This window comes from Homalodisca vitripennis, chromosome 1 (genome assembly GCF_021130785.1).
Source record: "Homalodisca vitripennis isolate AUS2020 chromosome 1, UT_GWSS_2.1, whole genome shotgun sequence".
NCBI lineage: Eukaryota > Metazoa > Arthropoda > Insecta > Hemiptera > Cicadellidae > Homalodisca > Homalodisca vitripennis.
In genome coordinates, this window is record NC_060207.1 from 26151478 (window position 1) to 26178888 (window position 27411).

Consider the following 27411-nt stretch of genomic DNA (forward strand, 5'->3'; position numbering starts at 1 on the left):
ACAACATTAAAATAGTTGTTGGATACTTCTCCATGAAAACAGTGGGCTAGCAGCCATTTTAATTTCTTTGTTGTTGTAAGTCACAGAGTACTTGGAGTCAGGACTGAACTGTGAACTGGTGCAATGTCAAGGGCATCTTTGTTCATCTTATTCCTTCTTGTTCAATCAAAGCGTGCCACACTGACATTAACAGATAGGTGTAATACTTACTCTTGTGGTTACTCCCACACCAGTTGTTTCAGTCGCTGTGTAGGATTAATCTTCAATTCATTGAGAGTCCTGTTAAAAACAATTTGCTCCAAATTTTGATTGTAGCATAAAAGAGTTCACAATCCCACAAACAACAGAAGTTTGCTCATAAATATCCTGCAGTGTTTCATTTCTTTTCTTTTATGTTGAATATTAGGATGATCGAGACTATGATGGTGTAAATATGATATATCACAACAGCTTACTCCCCCCCCCCCCCCCACCCCCCCCCCCCCCCACCCCCCCCCCCCCCCACCCCCCCCCCCCCCCACCCCCCCCCCCCCCCACCCCCCCCCCCCCCCACCCAATAAACTATTTTGTACAATATGGTTTTCAATAAAGCATTGCACCCTCTCTTTTTGTTTGAGAGAGTTCAGATTGAATTTTTGTATTGCAGGCAAATGGTTATTAGGCCTGAAATCATGTTTTTGTTACAATCATTCCCAAAATTATGAATCTTAAAATTTCTTTAATAGGACAACCGCAAATTATCATGCCTTATTTAAAAAAGTCTTAATAACAAAAAGAATAATTTGAACAATTATGTTTGTTCTACACTTAAATTGTCCAAAATAATGGTCTATTTGGACTTATTTAATCCAAATTTGAGTAATTTTATTGATTGTTGGCTAAAATATGCATTATAAAAGAATTATGAGGATATGTATTCAGAAGTTTTTTTCTAAAACTAATTCAACCATATACCAAAGTGGAAATACTCTAACTTACATTTATTTCAATCAAATTTATTTATGAGTGTTAGTTGAGTATTTAATCTTGTATTTATATTAATAAATCAAAACTTTATTCTTTAATATACTGTTTGGATGGTAATTATTTTGAAATATTCGTTTATAAAATGTAAATACCCAATGCTTAATTGTTTGTGGTTAAAATAAATCTATAAACCTCAGAAAAATGTATCCTCATTATTGGTTTAAGTTATTTTACAGCAATACAAATCATATGCAGTAGACATGATCATGAGAGAAACACTTTTATTTCTTACTATTCTTCTTTTATAAAGACTCTAAAAAGGGGTTGCCACGAAATCCCCATCAAATCTAAATATATGAGGTTTATATTTAAGAGTTCTGAGTTGGAAATTTGAATCTGGTTGTGAAAAAAGAAAATTTTTCCACAATGTTTGGATTTCTGTGTACCAAATTTTAAAATGTATAGATCTGATTTAATTAGGTTTGCTAATTTATGAAATACAGGATGACAACTCTCTTATTCAACACTACTAATGCATATTTTAAGCTGGAAATTCAATACAGTAATACCTACTTGCTGTGTAGTACTGTACTTTACTGTTTTATGCTGTACCTACTGTGTGTGTGTGTGTACTATGACGATTTATACTTAGCAATAGATACAGTATCTTTCAGTATTAAAAAATCAAGACCAATACATACAAGAAAAATTAAAATAATTTTTTTTAAAGGAATTATACATGAATTAACAGTATTTTATCAATTAAAATTTATATCAATAAAATTTCCAAGGAATTCATCAGACATAAGGAATTGTTTATTACATAATCATCAAGATTTGTACAATTGTCATTTTTGTGTATTTATTTGTTACAAAAAGTGCATTTACAACATGAGAAACAACTCATTTTATTTATTGGTCATAATTTAATTTTTATTGCATTCTTGATTGTAACAGTATTGCATATTTTATTTTTATTTATTAGCAAGCGATATAAATGGATTCAGTAATGTGATGGAGACAGTGTTTCACTTTTAGGTTTTCAGTTTGAAAATACTCGTAGAATATTAATTAATTATCAATTTGGTATTATTTGAAAAATAAAAATTGCCTTAGGAATAATATTAGGTACTTTGTTTGAAGGTTATTTTTGACGATGGAAGGATTGTGAAGGAAACAGGATTTTTCCGGACATTTGCCATCGTTCTGTCGTAGGTGGTTTGTAGACGAAATGAAGACGTAATTGTTGACCTGTATTCCGTTAGTTCAGTTTTAATGATTAGTGTTGTGTATAGTTTTTATTAAGTGCATGTTTATAGAGTTAGTGAAGTTGACAAACAATGGTGGTGGTTGTGATTCCTGACTTAGGAGTGCCAGAACGCTTTGGTAAGATTTGTTTATTTTAACCTAGTTTGTAATTATGTATTAGGTTAGTTCTTTACCTGAAGAAGAGATCAGATTGCAGATCTCGAAACGTAGTGTTACTGATTTCTTGTTTCACTGAAACGATGGCAAATGTCCGGAAAAATCCTGTTTCCTTCAATATTAGGTAAATATGTTTAAGGTAAATCAAAAATAAATGTAGTCCAGAATTGACTTTTGGACCACATACACAGTAACTTTCCTCCACTGTGAAATTGTTTCATACTAACAATTGAACATTTTCTTCTGAGGATTGATTTAGATTTTATAAGTTCTATAGCATTGTTTTATATTCCAACTTTCATCGTCATGTTCATGTTTGAATGAATGTTTGATGATTTACAGAATTAAATGCCTTGGATATGATAGAAACACTTCAGCAATTAACTGTAATCAATCATTTTAATCAAGTCAAAGTATGCTATGGCTAAAGAAAAATGTAGTCCACTGATCTTGCGAGAGTGAGTGTCTTTAGAGCTCTTTGACAATTCCATTTGAACCATCTGCATGGAAACATAAAATGTACAATGTTAAAAACAACCAATAGTTTTAGTGGCTTCCTGCTATGGGAAAGAGGTATAACAAAATTCAATACTAACAGCAAAATTATTTTAAAGCTTTCTTGAGATCAAGAACTAAGTTTAAGTTCAGTTTCTATTAAGATTAATATGTTTTACTAATGCTCTTTACTTGTACAGGAAGCCTATGACCTATGCCTTGGCACTGAATGAAACTGGGAGATGAGACTGTGCACAGATTACATCGGTCAGGAACCCAGTGGCAGGAATGCAAACGAGTTGGTGTTGGATGATAACAGTAAGCTTTCAAACCATGTTCAGTTGTTTTCTGGTGTCTTCTTTCTATCTTGGCCAATGTAGGCCATTGTTATTAAATATTGTAGGATTGTAGAAATATTTAAAATTCTTAAATGATTTACAATTATCTTTACCCCATTCAAGTTCATTCAAAAAGAATCAAGAAATCAGGACTCAAAATTGTTATTTACGTTATAAAAATTGCTTTTGGCTATACAGTGTGTTTACACATTCTCCAGGGATCTTTTGAGGACTTTTTTTCTTTGAGTCAAGGCAAACAAAAACTGTAATATAAATGTGGGTTTACTATCTGTTTGTCTGTATTTTAGATGTATTTTTTTATTTCAGAAAAAACAGTGAATAAATTCTATATTATTCTTTTTTATTTTAAATATTTATGAGATAGCATGATCAGACTTTATCAATGACAATCAATTTTCACCTGAAAAATGTATAATAACATTTATTTTTAAGTAAAAAATTGATTTTAATAAATAAATAAGTACTAAAAAAAGATATCTTATTTTACCAGGTGAGTGAAGTTAGGGCTAAGACTTACATACACAGTAGTCCAGAAATATACCAGAAAGTACTGGTATATTTCTTATTAACAAACATTATTTGTAACATTGTTTTTACTGATTTCAGAAAAAGCCTCATAATCCCATGATCAGTGCAGGAGCCATTCTGGTCGGGGCCTTGCTACAAACAACTTTGCAAGCCTGAAATGGGGGCTGGCTGAAAAATTTGATCTTTGTTGTAAATTATATCAAGGTAAAGTCCCATTTTAAAAACCAAAATAAATAATTAATCAGTAATAAGTATTTTTTTATTTATAAAATATTTTAATATTATTTTAAAACTTTAGTACATATCAGACAAATTCATCAATAGAAACTAGACCATATACCTCAAATACCATAATTAATTCCCATGAAACAAAAAAAAACAAGAAATTGAAATAGAGCAAACATGAGATCATCGCTCCATTAGGAAAAGTATTACAAGCAAATCACTGTTACAAGGAACATTCATGCCCCAGCGGGCTAAACCTTGCAATTATTTACACAAAATATCAATATGGAGCATCTGATAAAGCCACCAGTTATCAGCCAATGTCTCTCATTTCCATATTTTCCAAAATCCTATAGCGAGTAGTGCTAATCAGACTGCAGGACTACCTCAAATGGTACCATCCCTCACTCCGAGACAACATAGTTTTATAAAAGACAGATCAATGACTACTGCAATAGTTCAACAAATTGAAACCATCATCCACAAACTAGAAGAAAGACATATAGCTACAAGTATATTCTTGGACATAGCAAAGTATTTGATTGTTTAGATCACAAAACCTCATAATAAAAAAAGCTGAAAAACTTGGGAATCACTGATAAGTAAATTATACTGGTTCAAAAGCTATTTAACAACACAAAACAGATAGTAGAAACTAATACTAAAAATAAAAACTGTGACAAAAGTAAAATATGAAACAACTGCCAGTGAGCAGAGGACTGCCACAAGGCTCTATTATCGAACCAGTATTGTATATACTCTTAACCAATGACTTCTCAAAAATACCTTCAGAACCACTGTGGAATGGTGATGTTTACTGATGATACAGTCCTTATTCTAACAAAAAATATACAAAATACCAACCTGAGATTGACTTCTTTGTTGCATTCAACATAGCTACACAATACTGCTATGTATTTCAATGATTTGATTTAAATGAATAACAAATCTAACTGCTAATTTTCAATACTACTTAAAAACCATTGCCATACACTTCCAGAGGTAAACTACAATAGAATCGGGGAAATACCTAGGATTAACTTTGGACCAAAACTTATCTTGGGAACCTCATATTAATCAACTTTGTTGTAAACTCAACAGCAGCTTTTATACAGTAAAAAGAATGACACAAATTAGCAGCACTAAAGTATCCATCCATGACAGTATTTGTTTGAGTCCTACTTGAGATATGGCTTAATAGTCTGGGGAGGGATGATGATATCAAATCTTCAAAGGACGCTTGTTATACAGTAGAGGTCTAAAGGGCTAAGACCATTGGACACATGCCAAGCAGTCTTCAAGGAGGTGAGAATCCTGATTGTTGTAGGACTCCACATTCTAGAAACAATCTTCTTTAGAATAAAAACAGGGCAAGCAAGGCCATACCTTCAACACCAGACACAGGAGCAACTTTCTCCTACATCAATATCATCTCAGCCTATTTGAGAGGAAACTTTCATATTGAGGAGTAATGTTCTTCAACATTCTACCTCAAACCCTAAGAGGATTGCTAGAGAAAATTTTCAAAAACTTCTTTGAGAAACTGGCTGCTGGAGTGTCCACCCTACACTATCGAAGAGTTTGTTCAATGAAGGACACACAACTTTTGACAAACACTGACACACATATGATTTGCAACATTAAAACTTTATGGCTTATGCTCTGTTCTCAAAGAATTTATGTTCAATAAAGATATATTCTGTTTTATTCTATTCTGGCATTTATTAACTCATCTTTTGAATTCCAGTGTTCATTTAAGCTATAGTTAGCCAATCCAAACATTTCGTATCCAACCAACTCTAATGATCTATGCAGTGTAGAAGACAGCGGAACAATACTCCGTTATATCAGATAATGAACATCACGGAATGTGGAACATCACTCTGCAGGGATGGTTTTGAAGTCACAGCTCAATTGTGACTGAAAATACACACCCAAAAACCTCACCACGTCTTTCTACAGTTGGAGGGGAAAGCTACTCGTGGGCTCAATGCTCAACCCATTCTGACCACTATTCGAAACAACAAATATACGTGTCGCTCTGTGGCGCGTGTGTGGTAGAGGGTTAATAGTAGAAACTGATGGATGTTTGGTAGTTTTATGCACACACACACACATACACATGGAAATGCAGTTTGTCAATAACAAAGGAATTAAATTTTTAAAAGGAGTAAAAATTAAAAAAAAAAAAAAATTATGAGTACAACAATATACGTTCCCTCCATTTAACCACCTTGTTTTTCCCTTCATATTAAATACAGTTTTGTTTTAAATTGCAATTTTATTTTGACTATACCTTCTGTGTTATACTATGAGGAGTGGGTGTGATTGTATGTATGCACGTGTATGTGGCTTGTATGCATATTATTCAATGGCAAGTTGTGATCAAAATACATTATTTATCTAGGTATATTTCTATTATTTTAATTGTTTATTTAACGAAGTTGTTTATCTTTTTAATTTTATAAGTACAGTTCTATTGTTTGTTTAGAAAGTTCTCTTTGATGATGGTTTGTAGTTTAAAATGTTACAGTTAAATAAATTTAGGTAGATTTTAGTTTTGGGAAAATGTGACCCAGTATTTTTATGCTAAAATTATTTTTTGCTATTTCAATTTAATTTTTGTTTATTCCTTCATTATTACATTTTTATATCTCAGATCTCCTAACCATAACGGACAGCCTTTACACCATTGTTTATGTAGTGTTTATTATTTTATGTATTGTACTGTATTTGAGTTCAAAATAAAACACTTTTCACTCATTCACTGTGATTACCAACTTGAGACAGAATTTCTTGATGCCATTATCAATAGCCTTCGAATGTTTCCTGAAAGTTATCATTGAAACTGTCATTCATGCCCTTATAAGTGGAGTTATCTCTTCTAACAAGAGTTTAAGCTCTGTAATCCGAGTCAGAGAAGCCTTTGGTCTAACATTGCAAAAAGCACTGATTTTTCCATTAATTTCCTGTAAACATAATACTCTATCTTGGTTGTCGGAGCAAAGTGTCTGCTAATTTTCTGAGACTTTGAATTTGTTTTCTCCTTTGATGATTCTTTGTAAATGGTAGATTTTTGTACTGCTTATTACTAACAGTACTTTGTACTTTAGACTGGCACAAGAAAATTTTGACATAAAGATGTGGAAACCAGATCACAAGGTATTTTGGCCTTTTATCCAAAGGCAACTTGGACTTTCTTATGTAGCTATGCAAGGCTTTGACTTCACAGAGAATAGACTTTGCATCCATATGAGGATTGTGTGGCAAAAATGTTGTTCAGTAAAGCTAGTTCTGTTCTATCAAAAAAGTAATAAGTAAAACATAGATTTACTTTACTATACTAAATCTTTTGTTCAGAGTTGTAATTCATTTTAATATTATAGTAATTACCTCATTTTGATAAACTTAAGGGGAGCACTTCGTAAAAAATCTCAAAAATTACAAATTTTTTTTTTTTTTTTTTTTATTAAAGTTTGGAATTTCCCGATAACAATGGTGGTATTAAATTTTTTTTATGATGACTAGAAGTGTCCGAAATATTTTTTTTTAAATAGGCCTGCAGGCAGTTTCGGGCCTGTAGCAGTCACACTTTGAATGGTGCTGTTATAGTACTACTTCGTTGCAGTCATGTTCATGATTTGGTTGGCAGTGACAGTTTGTTATGTCAACAACTTACACTAACCAACAAAACATCTGTTTTATAACCATTGCTTATAACCTAGGTAGCATACATGTTTTGGTTACTGACATTTCTGTTTTAGAGAGTGAAAATTACGTAAATGATTATGGTTTTTTGTGAGTTTAGTGGAGAGTTCTGAGTATTTTTTGTTATAAGTGTAGTGAATTTTATAATGCCACGTTCAAAGCCTGCTTTCAAGAAACGCGTTTTCAAAGGAAATCAACATAACCCTCCAACTAGTCCTAGGCCTAGTTTCTCAGGATCAAGTAACAATCGAGCGAGGTACCAATACTCCAAATGTGGATAGGCCAAGACCTCAAAGTGCATCTTCTAAGAAGGTCAGTCCTTTTTTGAAACAGTACCAATTGAATGAAATGATGAGTCTGAAAAACTGTATAGTTAATATAGGATTGTTGAATGAGGCTCTTAGTAACGTTTCAGTGTGTAAAAATTGCCATGGCCAACTTGTTTACAAAGTAAAACACATTGTAGGCCTAGCATCAAAAAATTATAGTCAGCTGTTCTGATTGTGAAAACACTATTACTGTGACAAACTCTGAATTAGTCAGGCCTAACACTAATCAGAATGAAGCAAAGTCTGATAGGCCTAACACATTTTATGACCTAAATCTTCGTTTGGTTTATGCTATGCGTAACATAGGCAAAGGTAGAGTGGCTGCGGAGAGAAAATTTGCGCTTTTATGAATCTTACACCTCCGCCTTTGAGATATCATGAACATGAGCATTACTTGGGTTCAATTGCTGAGTTAGTGTGTAAGAAGTCAATGCAAAGTGCTGTGCAAGAAGCTGTATCGGATAATGATGGTTGCAGAGACCTCGCTATAGCTGCTGATGGCTCATGGCAGAAGCGGGGTCACCTTTCACTAAATGGAGTGGTATCAGTGACATCTTTATCAACCGGGTAAGGTCCTAGACATCGAGATTTTATCTAAATATTGCAGATGCACTAATAGACTAAACAAACACGCATGGTGATGGCTGTATCGCAAACTTTGAAGGTTCTAGTGGAGCCATGGAAGTTGCTGGAGCAGTCGCAATTTTTCAGCGCTCGCAGGCATTGTATGAGGCTCGTTACCTTGAATACCTTGGTGATGGAGACAGGCAAGGCGTACTCCAGTGTATGCGAAGCCAAGCCCTATGGTGGATACTGCCATAACAAAGATAGAATGCATAGGCCATGTCCAGAAACGGATGGGATCGAGATTAAAAAATCTAAAAGCTAAGACTAAAACACTCCCTGACGGCTCACGACTTGGCGGCAAGAACAAGCTAACAGATTCTGCCATTATTCAGCTCCAAAAATACTACGGATTGGCAATTAGACGCAACACAAACTCTGTTGAAGACATGAAAAAAGCCATTTGGGCAGAGTTTTTCCATGTGATGTCTTCTAATGAAAGGCCTCAACATGGACTATGTCCAGATGATGAAGAAACCTGGTGTAAGTACCGCAAAGCCGTAAAATCCAATGAAAACTATGATCATGGCAGCCATTTTCACTTGCCTGAAAACCTAATGACATTTATTAAACCTATTTTTCAAGATCTAGCCAATCCAACTCTACTGGGCAAATGTACTAAGGGAAAAACTCAAAATCCCAATGAGTCCCTCAACAATGTCATTTGGACCTACATACCTAAAAGAACATTTGTGGAGATTAAAACTTTGAAATTTGGCATATATGAAGCTGTTACAGCTTTTAATGATGGCTACATTGGGCAAATGCAAAGTATTTCAAGAAATAGGAGTGTCACCAGGGCAGCATTTTATTACAGCAATGAAAAAGCTTGACCGGCGGCGAATTTGGAAGGCAGAGAAAGCTCAAGAAGATATAGAGAAAAAAATTAGACAGAAGAAAAACTTACTAAAAAGAAGTCTGGAGGATGAATATGAGGAGCAGGAAGGAGATCAGCCAGCTATGCACCTGGAACTGTACTGAAAAAGGTAATAAAGCAGTATTTTTTCCGTTTTTTGTGTTTTTCCGAAAGTTGCGGTTTTCAATACAAAAGTACATGTTTCTCAAAAACTACAAATGGTAGGAATATGAAATTTTTTTTTTATGTTTGTAGCACTGTTTTACATATGTGGAACCACTAAAAACATCACATTTCACTGAGTTCAATATTTATATACATACATATACACATATTTATATAGGTTTTTGACAAGCGTTAAAACAAAAATATATAACTTTTAGGGTATATGCCAAAAAAAATTTTTTTTTTTGGTTCCACGTGTTCCCCTAGAAGCCCTCTTTAAATGAAAAAAAGAATTATGAAGATACCTCAAGTAGTTCTTGAGATAAGTGTACCTATGTTAACATTACGAAGATAGGGCGAAGTGCTCCCCTTAAAATGTTGCGAACTTTATTATTGTCAGAGTTAATCAATATAACATGTGTTTAATAATTGTCTGTAATATATTTATAATCACTGTTTCCTTCATTTGCTGATCAATAGCGCACAACCACCAAGTTTCAAGTTGCAACAGATTTTAGCATTGCATGCAATACCTTCTCATAGACTGATACATAATCAAAGTCCAGGATTATGCACAATTATGCAATCACAAAGACAAAGACAAAATTATCTTTATTGACATGGACATAGAGTACAGTCATGGCGTCAAGAGTTTTTTAGCTTGAGGTACATGGTCATTCAATGAGAAGGTCTCCCCATCTGCAGGCATTCTTCAACAGAGTAGAACTCCCTCTCCATTAGCCACTCAAGAAGAGATCCTTTAAAATTCTTGTTGCTTCTTTGTGATTTCAGCTTTGATGGAAGGATGTTGAATAGCCTTGCCCCGATATAGGAAGGCTTTTTTTCGTAGGCAGTCAGGTGGTGTGCAGGGAGTCTATAGTTAACTCTATTCCTGGTATTATAGGAATGGGTCTCCAAGAATTGGTCAAGTCCTTTGTGAACTGCATATATTATTACTTCGCTGATATACAGGTTGGCCGCTGTCTGCAGCTTCAGTCTCTTAAACACCCCTCTGCAGGAATCTCGAAAGCCCAATTCAGCTATTATTCTGATGGCCTTTTTTTGCAAGAGCAGTACCCTTTGTAGATTTCTTTGAGATGAAAACCCCCATATAGTCAGTCCATAGCGCATTAACGACTCAAATAGCGCAAAGTAAGCTGTTCTTGAGGTTTCTGTGTCGCTGATGTGTTTGAGTCGCTTAATGATGTATAGGGCAGTGCTAAGTTTTTTGCTCAATTGGTCTACATGAGCTTTCCAATTGAGATCACTGTCTAGGGTTATCCCAAGGTATTTGGCCTCATTAGATGTTGAGACATTGGGTAGCTCGAGAGCACTCCTTCTTTGTGGGCCAAAAAAAAGCTGTTGCGTTTTTTTCTTCATTCAGTACAAGATCATTTTCCTGACTGTACTGTTTTACTATACTTGCAGCAATGTAGGCATTAATTTCCAGATCTTTAACATTCTTGTGTGAAACCATGAGGGCAGTGTCATCAGTATAGAGGAATACTTCACAGTGGTCCTGTAGCGTCGAAATGATGTCATTTGTGTATAAAATAAATAGTACAGGGCCAAGCACAGACCCCTGCGGAACTCCTCTCGTTATCTGTGTTTGTGTGGATCTAAATTTATGAGATGTCTTGTTGACCACTTGAGTTATTTCAGTCATTTGTGTCCTTCCGCTGAGATAGCTCTGGAGCCACTGATGCGCTGCATCTCTTATTCCTAGTGTGTGTAGTTTATCAAGAAGGTGTTTGTGGCTCAGGCTATCAAAAGCTTTACTAAAATCAAGTAAGATTCCTGTTGTTGTGGCCCCTCTTCAGCTGCATCAATGATAGTCTCGACTAGTTCAGTTATGGCTGTGGTGGTGGACTTGCCTTTTCTAAACCCATGTTGCCGACTGGTTAAAAGATTGTTGTTTTCTAGATGAGTAAGTAATCTTGTGAGTACTATTTTCTCAAAAATTTTTGATAGGGTGCAGATGAGAGATATAGGTCTGTAGTTGCTGGCCAGGGAAGTGGGTCCTTTCTTGTACTTTGGATAAATTAACGAGTTTTTTAGGAGAGAGGGGAAGACGCCTTGTTGGAAAGATTTGTTTATTACATCAGCTATAGGAGTTAGCACTTCATTTTTGCAATGTTTGAAGACTGTTGATGGGAGCTCATCTGTTCCAGAAGACAGTCCTGATTTCAAGTATGTTATTGTTTTGTGTACTTCTATTCTACTTGTTGGTCTAAAGCCCTCTTGAAAAGACCTGAATTCACTCTCATGGATTGTTGGCAGTTTTTTTAAAATTGCCTGCTGGGAGTTTGACAGAGCTTGTTCTGCAGTATTAGCAAAGAAGTGATTCATGTATTCAGCTATTTGTTGAGGGTCTGTTATTGTTAAGTCTTCTGTGTTAATGGATGTTATATAATTTTTTTGAGATTTGTTGCTGAAACGGTTATTATTTATTACTTGCCAGACTGCTCTGGTCTGGTTCTCTGCATTTGCAATGTAGTGTATTGCTGCTTCCTTTTTAAAATATTTCAGTCGGAGATCATATTCTTTTTTTCTTTCATTGGCTTGTTTTTTATTTTCCTCAGTGCTCATCAAGATTGATTTATTAAGAGCTGCAGTATATGCTCCTTTCAGTCTCATCAGTTCACGTTCCTGTTCTTGGTTTGTGTTGACTTTTTTTTTTTTAGATCTTGACTGTACGGTGGGACATGCTATGTCCAATGCTTCTCTCATAATCTTGTTGAATTCTGTGTATGCCTGGTCTGCATCTCGTGTATTTAAGACAGTTTCCCAAGTTTCACGCACTAGAATATTTTTGAGGTTTTCCAGGTTACGTGCATTGAAAAACCTTCGAGATATTCTTGGCATTACAGCCTTATCAAGTTCCAGGTTTATTTTGCATATCTGACCGGTGTGGTCTGATAGGCTTGTGTGAAGCACTGCAGTTTCAACTTCTGATAGCATCAGGTTTGTTGCAATTATGTCTATTGATGTTGCTGAATAAGCAGTGATCCTTGTTGGTGGTAGAGGGATCCTGATGATACCATGACTCATAAGAACTTCATTCAGAAGTTTATTGTCATCTCCGTCAGCCAGGCAGTCCACATTTATGTCTCCAGTTATGATAATTGGATTTTTCCAGGTAGGGATGTCGTCAAGTATGTTATACAAGTTATCAAGGGCCTTTTCGAGATAATGGTGAGCGGGAGGCCTATATATACCCAGGATGTATAGTTCAGAGTTTTTTATTTTGATTTTTATTAGCTGCGTTTCACAGACAAGTTCTATTTGTTTCCCTGTGATGTCAATACAGGAAATTTCGTTGCCTAAGTTTTTTTTGGCATAAATTGCAACTCCACCTTTCCTATGTTCAAGTCTTGAGAACCCCCCTACATACTCGTAATTATCAAGCCGGGTGTTTATTAGTTTGTCCTTAGAAAGACCATGGTCTGTGAGTACAACCATGGTTGGGTTGGCGAGTTTGAGTTCGTGGTTTAGTCTGTCAATTTTACTCCCGAGGCCATTAATATTTTGGTGGAAAATTGTGAACTTGGCTGGTTGCGGCAAGGGCATTTTCTTAGGTTTGGCTATGTTGTTGCTAGTCGCTTGGTTGTTGGCACTAAAAAAGAAGTTTGGCTGGCATCTGTAATTTTTTCAGTTGAGAGTTTCACATCCCTTTGATAAACCTCTTTTAAGGGTTTATTTGGGTGAAGTCTGGTTCTAGGGATATTTAGATTTTTAGATAGGGATGATTCACTTAGTACTTGTTTAATGCTTCTGTCATAGAACGTTTGTAATGATTCAGAGGGGTCTCGCCTGACTGCTGTGATTGGGGGAGATATTGTGACTTTAAACTTATTTTTATGTAGTGTAGGTCTGGTTTCAAGCAGGAGTGATTGCTCTCTCTGTTGCTGTGGTTGACTATCTGTTTATTTCGCATTTCCTCTCTGTATTTTCGTGCCTGCAATGAGATGCTGAAGTAGTTTTTCCCATGTTTAACCTGTCTGTGTTTGTTTTCAGGTGTTAAAGAGGAGGCAGTATAGGGTTTTAAGACAGATTTATTAAGCTTTTTCATTTTTGGTTTGGGGGTATCAGAGGGATGAGCTTGATCTTTCATGTCTTTAATCAAGCTTTCTATTTGACCTTGCCTTATTTTTATTTGGGCTATGTCCCAAATTACAGTGGAGTTTGATAGCTGTATGATATTTTCTATATTGTCTTGTCCTGATTTCAGTTTGGCTAGTTCTGTCAGTAAGAATTTATTTGAGGCCAATTGCAGTGCATTTTGGGCCGAGTCAGCCGGTGACTCTGAGTTATAAGTTTGCGTTTCTGTGTTCTTGACATTTTTTTGGCTGTCTAATTTATCTGTTACCATATACTTGTTTGTCTTAAGTTGTGTCATTTCCTCTTGCAGATGCTTTATTTTTTCTTCATATTTATGAATTATTTCTCCATTTTTCTTGTCATGATCTTCAAAAGTCCTTGTTAGTTCTTCTCGCAGTTTAAACTCTTTTTCCAGTTGTCGGTCAGTTTCGTTCACGGTTTCAAGAAGACTCAGGTTTCGTTGCAGTATAGTTTCCTTCTCTTCTTCCAATTTTTCAATTTGAGCTTCATAGTACACATTGCTAGTATTTTTTATTTGGTTAATTTCTGTAGTTAGTTTTAGGTTTTCCAATTTTATCTGTTCCAGGCTTTGTTTAAGTTTCTCATTTTCCACCAGTAGGGCATTCCCTACTTCAGCAGCCAGAGTGAGAGAGGTTTCAAGATCTGGTTCTTGTTGATTTTGTAGATTTTTTATTTTTTTCTTCAACATGTTGCATACTCTGGCTTTGTGGGGTGGCTGTACAGGTGGGGCATTTCCATTTCTCTATTTCCTCAATTTTCAGTTGTTTTAAACATCTTGTCTGCCACATTAAGGCATTTTGAGTGGAACCATTTATTACAGGGGCCTGTACAGAGGAGTGCTTTGTATCTTACACTGGTGGCACAAGCTCCACAGGGGTATTTATTAGGCATAGCCCCTGCAATAATTATCTGTTATATAATCAATTAAACAGACAGTAGTATAAATGTTCCTCTTTATGGAATTTATGGTATGGTATTTTGGTTCTTGATAAATAAAATTAAAAATATAATAATATAATAAATAGTGTATTTCTTTTTTCTATAGCAAAAAGTTTACTAGGGTCCAGGTGGATTTGAAATAGGGATCATGCTGCCAGTAGGCAGTGGCTCTATCCAATCAGGTAACACATTGTACTCTCCAGATCTGACCTGCCAATTTCAGGATCACCATCTGGTGGAAATAGGATTGATCCTATTCTCACTAAGGATCAACCATGAACCAAACAGTAATCCTTATAATAACAAAGTACGTATTTTGTAGCGTACATGCTCGTGATCATTCCATTCAAATTTCTCAGTTATAATCCTTAAATATACATAAGTGTACCAGAGCACATAGGCAACATTCCAAAACTGTAACAGAATTCTATTTTCCAGAGGCTTGCGGGTGGTGAATTCATAGGATTCAACAACTCTGTGTTTCTGGCTGAGAAAGCTGCAGGGGACCGCAACTACGCCCTCGGGTTCTACTTGAGGGAACACAAGTGTTATCCCAAGGGGACTGATCTCAGACAGCTGATTGACTTCTTCCATCAAGTGAATAAGATTGTTTCATTTTAACTAACAAAATCTGATCAAGTAATATTTGTATTAAGTAACATGGTTATGAAGGAATATAGATTTAATCAAACACAAAAAACTATTTATACGAGTAGTTTACCATAAATACTATAACGTTACTGTAAGTGCAAAAGGTCGTATGTAAAACTAGTGTACTTTACAGGAGAGAGAAAAAACTGATTGGTTTTGATGTAGTATGCATTTTTTTCAAAATAGTTACATTTTTTCAGCTATTAAATCAAAAAGTTTAAAAATGTATAAAGTTTATACAAATTTAATCATTAATAACCAATTTGCTCTTACATATGACATTTTACAATTTATTGTTTTGTCATAACTCAACATACGACATTTTTCAACTAGACATTCAACTTTTTGCACTGAACTATTAAGAAAATAAATAGACATAAGACTTTTTAAAAGATTTATTCTTTCATAAATCATTAATTTTACAATGTATTGTAACACTTTTGTAAACTATACTAAAAAGTAAACTGCAAGGACAAATTTTTGCTTAGTTTCCATGACTCAGGTTATCATAAAATAAGTGATAGTCCTCTTCAAGGCATGCTTTTAACTCCTGCAAATCTTTAAACTTCCTTTCCTGAATAGAAAGAGGCTTTGTATAGAGTGGCCTTATTTCATTGTACACTTCACGTATTGGTTTAGGACGCTTAGGCAGCTCAGTCCAATCTTCAGAAAACATTAATTTGAACCAAATGTGGCCATCTGGCTTGTACCTAAGACATCTTAGATCAGTGACGTACGGATCTCCCTTTTTGGATCCGGGCCGGATACTTTTATAATATCCTTCAGAATAACAAAAGAAGTCTCTGAAAGACAGGCTTTCCACATTGTACGGACTTGGACTTGTCCTTGCCTCTCGGATGGCTCTAACATAATCAGCAGGCACATAATGTTCTTTATGCATAATCTTTTTCTCTATTTTGCTGTGCATGGCGTCAACCTCCATTTTGAGTATGCCCTACTTCCAAATATTTTTGGTAAACTGTAACACCACTCTGTATTGCAAAGTAAAGTAAAGCATTTGAAACAGTTTCGCACCTGTTTTGGTAGGCGCAGCCATCGCTCCAAATAATTATTTCAGTGGCACTTGGTTTCTTTTCTAATTCTTTTCTTAAAAATCTCACTATCATTGATGCAAAAATATCACTGTCAACACCTCCGTTTCCCTCATGCCAGACGTAGCATGTCCCCTCATGATTTTCCAAATTATAAGCTGTCCAGTTGTGAACCTTCAGTTTGGTTTTATAATACGCTGTTGACGCTTTTATATTTGGACAAGTTAGAACTTTTTGCACGTCTACAGCATAGACCAATACTTCACTTGAGTTTTCAGCTCTTTTTTTGTCATCTTCCTTTTCATTCCTTGCTTCAACTTTCCTCTTTTGGTGGTCATTGTATTCTTCGATTGTAACTTTCCCCAATTTGTATTTTAAGCAAGTCTCGCATTGGTCTTTTTTTGGAATAAAAAACCCTATGTTCTTGGTGTAAAACACGATATGAAAAAGAGCCCTTGATGCTGGTTGAAGATGCTTTTCTTGGCAGAAACGTAGATATTCTCTGTAAAGTTGGCTCTTACTTTCCCACATTGGTTCAAAATAAATTTTACTTGTTTTAACACGGCAATAGTGCGATTCCATTTTTGGTAAAGCATCTAAGAACCCATGTATTCCCATCCTTTTCTCAGTGTCATCATTATGTGATGCCTGAAGATTAGGTTCAGGATCGTTTGTTTGTGTGTTTACAATGTTTACTTTCATGGTTTTCTCCACAAACAGGTAAGTCCAGAGGTGATTTCATTACCCAAGAACGCACTGATTTTTCGCCTAAAGAGAATGTATTTAAAAACATTTTCTTACATACTCGCAATCTTTCATCTCCAACCTTTAGATAGTACATAAAAGACGTATTTTTTCGCGAGTTCCCTGGAACAGAAGAACTACGCCGAAAATTTGGTGTTGACTTCTCCACCAAAGATACTATTGTTGCTTTTTTGGCCTCCCAACTTTCAATACCTTTCCAAAAGTTTGTAAACAGTCTAAATCTATCAGGTTCACTCACTTTTTCACATTTAAAGTGCCTCACATTATTGCAACTGCACCGGCCTTTTAGTTTTCTTTCTTCTCTTTCAACGGATAGTTTATACTTACCAGTATCTTGTTTTTTTAAGGCCTAAATACTTTTCACCACGTCTTCTTTTTCCTGCATGTAAGTTTTCTCTCCCAATCACTTGAGTTTACATTTTCCCCCTTTCTTCTTTTATTTGTATCCAAAGGCACAGATTCTACCTCTTCAAGACCAGCCCCCTGAGTTCCTTCTTGTGCAAGAATTAAATCAGTTTCATGCGGTTTATTTTTTTCTTGATTCAGTTTTGGCTTCTTATTAGTTTTGGCTTCCTGTGTAACATTTCTTTTTACTGACAGTTTTTGTCTCTTAGAGGCATTATCATTATCTTCATCACTTGAGCTTGATAAAGGTTGGTATTCTTCTGAGTCTGAATCTGAAGAAAACAACGATTCATAAATCGTGCTTTCATTAATATTGTCTAACATTTTCTTCATTTTTTCTCTGCTTTTTTCCTTAGTGGCTCTAAAAGGCCTTTTAGCAGTCACCGGAGTATCTTGATCGGTAGAGGTAAAATGTAATTTTTCAAAGTCCACCCTTTCTACAACAACAGGCAGTGATGTAATGCTAGCAAGAGGTGAATTATATTTTGAGGAATGTGCACAGGCTAAGTTGGTTTTATCAACAGCAGGTGAATCTAAATCCAAGCCTGCAGAAATAGGCAAGTTCTCTGGCTCATGAGCCATTTCAGGAATAGGGATACGTAGTTTTTCGATCTCAGCATCAGCTTCGACTTCCTGGACATCGTTATCAGGTGTGTTTCTGTTTTGGATATCAGATTCAGGAAAGTTCCTTGCAGAGAGTACTCTCCTGAAAAAAAAAACTACACTGAAGAAAATTTATTTACTTTTGCCTGTTCAGTTAAACTACATAAGTTACTAGTTTAAGTTTTAATTTTAATGTAGTTTCCAAATTCGGGAAGCTTTTTATCTCTTTAAATGTATTCCTATTTTACATTGTTGTTGACTTCAATAACATAACTAGGTAATTGGTGTAAATAAGAAAATTTTCAGCTGACAGAAAATTAATACTAACTCATTAGTAATATTAGCAATAGGCCTAGGTAGTTCCACTTCATTGGTTTCACCAGTAGGTAAGTTGCCTTTGTAGTCCTCTGAAGCAGATAGTTTGCCTTCTTGTACATTGTTTACAGCAACAGAGAAGTCCGATTGTGGTGTTCTGAAACACAACCAAACCACAATAATAAAATGTTATAATATTGTATATTTTAAACAGTTATATTGAAAAGGTACCATACTCACTTATAAACTTGTTCAAGAGCAGGTAGGCTCTGTTCCGATTTTCCTGTCACCAAGGCAACCAACAGTTTCCCCTTGGCAGCATTCTTCTGAAACATGAACAAGATTAGATGTTTCTCATAAATTATTTTTATTAGCCTATTATAATTAAATAGGATCTTATACCTTTTAAAATGTTTTTATTAACCAAAACATCAGTAAACCTAACACCTAACCTTTGAATATAGCTTCAAAAACTTATATATTATGTAGTAGGGTCTAATCAGTCAATCTTAATCACACTAAAAATCATCCTTTTGGAAATGTGGACCTTTAATATGTTCCAAGTGTTGAAATTCATTTACAATCTATCAAATAACACAAACTGCAAAAAGTCGTATGTTCAAATTCTGCTCAATGCCAATGGTCATTTTACATTAATGAAACATACGACTTTTTGCAGAACACACAAAAACTTAAAAATAACTATATAAATCCATGCATTACCTATAATGTAAAACTGTATATTGCGTATTATGGTATTATATAACAAGATTAGAACCTAATAAAACCTGTACAAACTATTTTGTGCTTAAAACTCACTGAAAAAACATAACCTAAAAATGCTTACCTTATTTAAGCTGATGTTTCGTCTAGTTTTCACTCAATATAAACAATCAAAACAAACAAAATAACATTTAAAACTCGTTAAAACTGAATTATTGAAATAAAACTCTATTTTAATATCGAACAGAAGTGAAAGAACGAAGTTATTCTAATCAGAACTGCACTGTTAGCCTTGTAACAACATAAGACTTTTTGCTGTAACAAAAATCAGCTGCATAAACATACAACCTTTTGATAATTCAATATAACTTCTGTATAATCAGCTGATGACATAAGATATTTTGCTAGCAATTGCAGAATATAAAATGCTATGTTTATCACCAATAAAAAAAAAATCACAATTTTTGACATACGACCTTTTGCACTTACAGTAACGATAAATGCCTTGCTTTGCTGGATTCAGCTTCTAGTATAATAATTTTTTTAATTACTGATGTGAACATTTGCATGATTTCTGACTATTTATAACACTTGATGTATGTATACAACAGTGTTGCTCCTTGGAGGGAAATTGCAACAGTTTGTCTGTGATCGCTGCCACATTCGCTAATGGAGGAGTCTGTCCTTTAACCGGAGACAGGATCCTTGAGCCTGATGCTATCAGAGATGTGCTCTCTCTCATGCACAGTTGTGGCATGTACGAGTACTCAGGCCAATTCGCCTTCAAGGTAAACAGAATCAGTGGCCAGTTGTCTTGTATTTTTATATAGTTCTTAATTTTATACTTTATATAAAATATATTTGTTTCTTTTATTCACAATTCCATAAACTTCCTGTTTTCTGATTTAGGAAAAGTGACATGACCAAATTTTTTATTTATATTATATATTCATCTGTCTTATAATCTATTTTGTGTGCAGAAGTAATGTTACAACTTCCAGGTGAGTGAAAAGTAACTAGTTATTATAAAACTGTCATAAAATCTGTTAGCTGATGACCACAGACTCTGTGTAAGACATAAGAAATGGCCGCCCATGCACATAAAGATCGGAGGAAAATTTGGTAACAGTTCAGGAAATGTTTACTGGTAGTCCAAAAAAATTAAGACGTCAAGCAGCTCGTTAAAGTGAACTAAAACAAGACATACTGTACATAGTGTTACATAAGGGACCAAATTTTTGCCCATGGAAACATCATTATGTACAAGAGTTGAAATTAGAAGACTATGACCAAAGAATGGAATTTTGGAGAATTAATGCTGGGTTGGCATGAAGATTGGCCACAACTGTTTGGAAATATCTTGTGGAGTGACGAGGCCAGGTTCCATATTGGTGGTATTGTCAATCGCCATAACTGCCATTACTGTGAACCACGTGATATAAATCCTGACATAACAGTTGAAAAGTTGCAAACTCACCCCAAAGTGACCGTTTGGTGAGGAATTACTGCAATAAAGTTCATTGGTCCATATCTTCTGTGTGACACCATGAATGCTGATCGCTATCCTCAGATGCTTCGAGAATATGTGTGGCCTACGATATCACAATGGGAAAACATTAATGAACTCATTTTTATGCAAGATGGTGCGCCACCCCACTTTGCAATATTTGTTCACGAGTGATTGAACCAAACATTTTCTGAGCATTGACTGGGATGGCATGGACCACTCAAATGGCCTGCAAGAAGTACAGATCTTACTCCATGTGATTTTTTTGTGAGGCTACGCCAAGGAGGTATAAAAGTCCAAACCTCGTATGTTGGAGGAATTGGAAAACAGAATTCAAGAGGTTATTACCAACATCCCAATTGACTTCCTTCAGAAAAGTGTAAACCGTAGCTGTGTGTGTGTATCCCTGGCTATTTGAGGAAGTTAGTTCACAATACTGGTGCCTACGTTGAGATTTAACTTATTCCTATGTTTTCTTATGTAGCGAAACAAATGTCCTTGGTTTCATAATAAATCAGGATCATTATTAAATCATTTATAACAGTTTTATAATACCTAGTTACTTTTCACCCACCCAGTATTCTTATGGCACCTATCTGCTTCGGAGCGTGTATGTACATTTTGTTAGATAACAATTTATAAATAATTATACAGCCAAGTGAAGAGATTTTGTATCCATTTCACATTATTTCCTCTGTGAGAAAAATATTTGTAAGGTATCAAAAAGATTTTGTGAAACTGAGTCAAATTTCATGTAAAACTTTGAATAAAACTGACGACATAGCATGTATTAAGTACCATTTTAAATTTAATAAACTATCTGAACAATGTAAAAATGTAATAGTTATGTAAATATTTATTTTAGACAACATATTTCAGTTAGTTATACGAGGACAAAATTTTAAACAATATATCATAGGGTTTGACTTTGAGTATTATATATAAATTTAATAATAATGTATAAATTAACAAAATGGCCTTTTTGAATTTAAAATTAGAAAAGAACATCTGTTTTACTTACATTAATAGCAACACTTTGTTATGGTTATACACTTATACATCTCCTCCAATGCAGTAATGTAAGTTCTTGAATTAGAACATGTATCTTATTGAAGAGTGGATTTAACATGAGGGTCACAGCTGGGGAATCTGGGGTTTATGGGATGAGAGCTCTGTGCCCTCCCCCAGAAAAATGTAAAAAATACACATCTTAAAACACATTTCTATGCATTTTGGAGCCTAACATTTATGTTTATACAAAACAAAAGCTAAAAAATATGTACTTGGGAAACATTCGGCAAGGCGTCTTGACCTCTATGACCCACCCCCCTTACATCTATATCCCTCAATTAGTATTTAAAAATATTAATTAATGACCACTCTAAAGCTGCATTCTATAGTATTATTCTTCATCAGGTTAGTTATGAATTAGACTTGATAAAATTGTGATTTGCTTTTGTATTTCACAATTGGTTGACATTTTACAGGTTGGCCTGCCATCTAAGTCTGCAGCCCCAGGCACGATGATGGTGGTGATCCCCAATGTGATGGGGATCTGTACATGGTCGCCACCTCTTGATAAATGGAACAACAGTTGCCGGGGTGTACAGTTTTTTGAGGTAAACAAAAATTGATTTAGAGCCTCATTTGCAGTAAAGTTTATACTTTAGAGAATGTAGGCTCATTAAAATTTAGTGATTTCAAAGAAAGTAAAAATAAAAAAATAAAATATGAGTGTTCTTTGTTTGAAGTTTGTTTTTGACGATGGAAGGACTATGAAGGAAACAAGATTTTTCCGGATCGATTATTGGTACAAAAAATCATTTCAGAAATCGATCGCAAATGCCCAGAAAAATTAGTGTTCTTTGAGATTTCATTAAATATCAGATCTAGAATGGAATAATTACTATTTTTAACCATGAGCTTCAGTAGCGTTAATTTTAATTACATTTTTAAACTGAGAATGCTATAGACATGTTATCAAAAGTTTTTAGAATTATATTTAAGGATTCACACATCATAATTTACATTTTAAAGTTCATTACTTGTTTGCAGGAAATTGTAAAAATATTCAGCTTCCACCACTATGACAATCCTAAACATGCTAGAGGAAAGAAAGATCCTTGCAAGGAAAGATTTGCTTCAAGAGGGCTGAGTATAGTTAATCTACTTTATTCAGCTGCTCGGGGAGATATTGCAGCATTAAGGAGGTAGGTAATTGAATTTCTGAGTGTTCAAAATATAATTTGAGAATGAAAGTCTAGGGATAATAATAAAGTATAAATTAATATCCTCAAAGAGATAGATAAATTATTTCTTATTAGGTCTAAACGCTTGTTAAAAATGTATTCCATCGTATACTCTCTGAAAAAAGTAGTCTATATATTTAAGGAAATTTATTTTGACTTTAATAACACCCAAGGTCAATTTCCTTCTTACAGCTCTCACAGAAGATTTTAGTTTTGATTAGTATTTTTAAGAATGATGAGTGGTCTAAGTTTTCAACTGATGTAACTCTGCAGGCACAAGGTGTCAGGGATGGACATGAGTCAGACAGATTACGACAAGCGGACAGCTCTACACCTGGCAGCTGCTGAGGGTCATCTCCCCTGTGTCTCCTTCCTCATCGACCAGTGTAAACTGCCCCTCAACTGTAAAGACAGGTACTCTACTATGTTTCTTCATTTAATACTTAGCACAAGGTGTCAGGGATGTACATGAGTCAGACAGATTATGACAAGCGGACAGCTCTACACCTGGCAGCTGTTGAGGGTCATCTCCCCTGTGTCTCCTTCCTCATCGACCAGTGTAAACTGCCCCTCAACTGTAAAGACAGGTACTCTACTATGTTACTTCACTTAATACTAGGCACAAGGTGTCAGGGATGGACATGAGTGAGACAGATTATAATAAGCGGACATCTCTGCACCTGGCAGCTGTTGAGGGTCATCTCCCCTGTGTCTCCTTCCTCATCGACCAGTGTAAACTGCCCCTCATCTGTAATGACAGGTACTCTACTACGTTACTTCACTTAATACTAGGCACAAGGTGTCAGGGATGGACATGAGTGAGACAGATTATAATAAGCGGACATCTCTACACCTGGCAGCTGTTGAGGGTCATCTCCCCTGTGTCTCCTTCCTCATCGACCAGTGTAAACTGCCCCTCATCTGTAATGACAGGTACTCTACTACGTTACTTCACTTAATATTAGGCACAAGGTGTCAGGGATGGACATGAGTCAGACAGATTACGACAAGCGGACAGCTCTACACCTGGCAGCTGCTGAGGGTCATCTCCCCTGTGTCTCCTTCCTCATCGACCAGTGTAAACTGCCCCTCAACTGTAAAGACAGGTACTCTACTATGTTTCTTCATTTAATACTTAGCACAAGGTGTCAGGGATGTACATGAGTCAGACAGATTATGACAAGCGGACAGCTCTACACCTGGCAGCTGTTGAGGGTCATCTCCCCTGTGTCTCCTTCCTCATCAACCAGTGTAAACTGCCCCTCAACTGTAAAGACAGGTACTCTACTATGTTACTTCACTGAATACTAGGCACAAGGTGTCAGGGATGGACATGAGTGAGACAGATTATAATAAGCGGACATCTCTACACCTGGCAGCTGTTGAGGGTCATCTCCCCTGTGTCTCCTTCCTTATTGACCAGTGTAAACTGCCCCTCTACTGTAAAGACAGGTACTCTACTATGTTACTTCACTTAATACTAGGCACAAGGTGTCAGGGATGGACATGAGTGAGACAGATTATAATAAGCGGATATCTCTGCACCTGGCAGCTGTTGAGGGTCATCTCCTCTGTGTCTCCTTTCCTCATCGACCAGTGTAAACTGCCCCTCAACTGTAAAGACAGGTACTCTACTATGTTACTTCACTTAATACTAGGTATAAGTTCACCACAGCATGAGTAATGTAACAAGCGCTGAAATTGCTAGCAACATTTCAACGCTATGGTTCATTTTATTCTTAAGATTGTTGTGGACAGATTGACAGACAGACAATCATCAATAAAAGATATGTTTACATGCCCCAGCAAACAAAAGAGAAATTGTGGCATCCTGATTAGGGATAGGCTTCATGCACCATCAGAACTCACATACATCTATGTGGAAATGAAGTTTCATGCTAAGTGTATGGTTCAAATCTTTCTTGAGATAACCTGCAACATGATGCTTTCACATTTTTGTAAATTTAATGAGGTTTCAGAGCATTTTTCAAATAATAACAGTTCCTGTGAACTATGGAGGGTACTACAATGCATGAGTCCTCAGCAATAATATCTTTTAACTGACTTTTTTTACTCCATGAAAGGGAATATCAGATGTTAAAGTCTAATAAGATTGCAATCACTATGTTTATAAGTGCAATAAAATAAAATACAATAAGCATACTTTATTCATTATGTTATAATTACTATGTGAAGTTCAAAAAGCAATTTTGAGTTGTCAATGTCTTGAATTTTGCTGATTTAATTGTTTGCACAACAATAAATCACAACTGTATTGTTCTGTAGACTCTTCTAACTGTTAAGTTTACAAAGTAAAACTTTCATTGTGATTTATTTAGGAATTTGAGCAACCAACGAAATATTGGTGAAACCTCCAAAAAGGATCAATCATAATCAGTATATCTGTTATGGTTTATACAAAAAAAAAGAAGTCGCAGTGATGTACTTGGGAAATGTTGTCAATCATGAGCCATTGTGAGAGGCTGTAGCCCCAATAGCCCTTTTTGATTATGTCACTGAAAGGATTTAGTAAAAGAGCTACAATGGCATTTACCAGAGTTTTCTTGTAATCCTTCCAATCTTCACTTCAACTTGCAAGTCACTAATTAGCTTCATGTTCTTGGCCTTTGTAGTGTCTGTCTGTATCCTCATGCTGCAATCAAAACACTGGAATCGGACTAAAGAGTAACAGATGTTTTTGGAGAATATCTACCTATTTTTGTGAGTCATAAAAGGGGATGACATCATTTCTCTTATGAGGGTTAGACGTTTCTTCGCTGTGAACTCTTTGAACATGCTTTTAGACAACATGTACAAGCACAAACTCACCTTTTGGGAAAAATCAGTCTAGCAATCATTCTTACCCAGCACTAAAAGCCATATGTTTAAAAGTGTGCTAGCACTGATTGAATAGCAGAAGTCAGTAATATCAGCATATATTGGTAATCATAACGATGAACATTAATAATAATAATCATTTTAATATACTGACAACATTAAGTTGTGTATCCAATGTCATTGATAAATGATAGTGTCAATGGCCAAATGGTCTAAGACGTCGAACTTTGGATCTGAGTTAGAGATAGCGCAGGTTAAAATCCTGTCAGTGACCATCTTTTATCAGTACCATCGACCTTGTACTGTATCGACTCTACCCCTTATTCTGTTTGATAAGATTCTCACACAGGCCAGTGGCCAATGAGGACAAGCAGGATAAGGCTTAAATGAGAATTAGCCTTTAATATATCAGATATATATCTCTGATTTTTAATTTGGTTATTTATACTATGCTGAGTGAATTTATCATCCATTCATTTTTAATTGTGTCACAATTTTAAATGATTTATCATTGGTTTTTAATTTAATAAATTCTGGGAATTTGTTGTATAATCTGAGTCCTGCTTGTGATGGAAGATAAACTTAAGTCTGTTTTGCTGAAGTCTACAGATTTGATTACATTGTGTGGTGACATAGACTTAGTGATATATCATTATGTTGCTGTGATAGTGCTGAAAGATTATTTTGAGTTGAGGACGTATCCTCTTTGGGAGCCACGGCTTGAAAAATTTAGTAAGTAAAAAAGTAAGCATTATTGATCTAGAAACATTCCACAAGTTTCATACTTTTATTTACAACCATTACAAAATTAGTAGGAAAGTAAAAGGGAGACATTATTATCTTATTTAGTTAAAGTACAACAGTATATATCGCTAACCAGCACAGGGGCTATATATATACATATATGAAAGTTCTTCTATTGTAGTCATATATCTATTGTTGAAATTCTGTAAATTTTATTTACTTTTTGCTTTCTCTCAGAGAAATGTTTTGTATAGAATCTAAGATATTATTTAAATTTCAATTGTACATTATATCAAACTCTTTTATTAAAATAACCATTCTAAAATACTTGTTTTAGGTGGGGAAAGACACCACTTGATGAGGCTAGGACATTTGGCAGGCAAAACGTTGCAGAATATTTGGACAAAAGGAATGCTTTGTTAAATGCACCAGAGAGTCAAGGATCAAGTGAAGGTAGTTCAGATGAGGAAGAAAGTTCAGCAGCTGAGAATGAAGTGAAAACTGAAGAAAATAAATAAACAGAGATCTTCTTTTAGCACTGACTATTTCTTTCTTTTTTAATAACATAAATATACCATGTAGCACTGATGAAGTTACCTGAACCTCAGTTTCCTAAACACGTAAATGAAACTCCTTATTTCTTCTTCATAATTTAGGAACAAGTTACTCATGATCCTAGCCCTGGTACCTTACTCAGTTACAGAGTAAACTCTCCTTCTAAAAACTGCTACTTACACTATGGCTTTTATTAGAAGGTGCTATAAGTAGTTTTAGAGATCACAATAATAGCAAATTGTCTTCAAAATTTTGATCTCTTA

General features: G+C 35.1%; 2 protein-coding genes across 2 annotated transcripts; both read left to right on the forward strand.

The window, feature by feature from the left end:
* The first annotated feature begins 2811 nt into the window (after positions 1 to 2811).
* Positions 2812 to 27128, forward strand: LOC124356359 (glutaminase kidney isoform, mitochondrial-like). The gene is given in 10 exon segments (XM_046807555.1): positions 2812 to 2849; positions 3087 to 3129; positions 3132 to 3221; positions 3852 to 3977; positions 15180 to 15338; positions 19867 to 20043; positions 22250 to 22381; positions 22818 to 22972; positions 23285 to 24117; positions 26931 to 27128. Coding segments are annotated over 9 exon segments (1119 nt in total). The 3' UTR covers positions 23484 to 24117; positions 26931 to 27128.
* LOC124356508 (serine/threonine-protein phosphatase 6 regulatory ankyrin repeat subunit B-like) lies at positions 23647 to 27111 on the forward strand. Its single transcript, XM_046807588.1, has 4 exons — positions 23647 to 23771; positions 23977 to 24117; positions 24323 to 24463; positions 26931 to 27111. Exons 1-4 carry the CDS (start codon positions 23647 to 23649, stop codon positions 27109 to 27111), a joined length of 588 nt encoding a protein of 195 aa, XP_046663544.1.
* Positions 27129 to 27411: the final 283 nt, after the last annotated feature.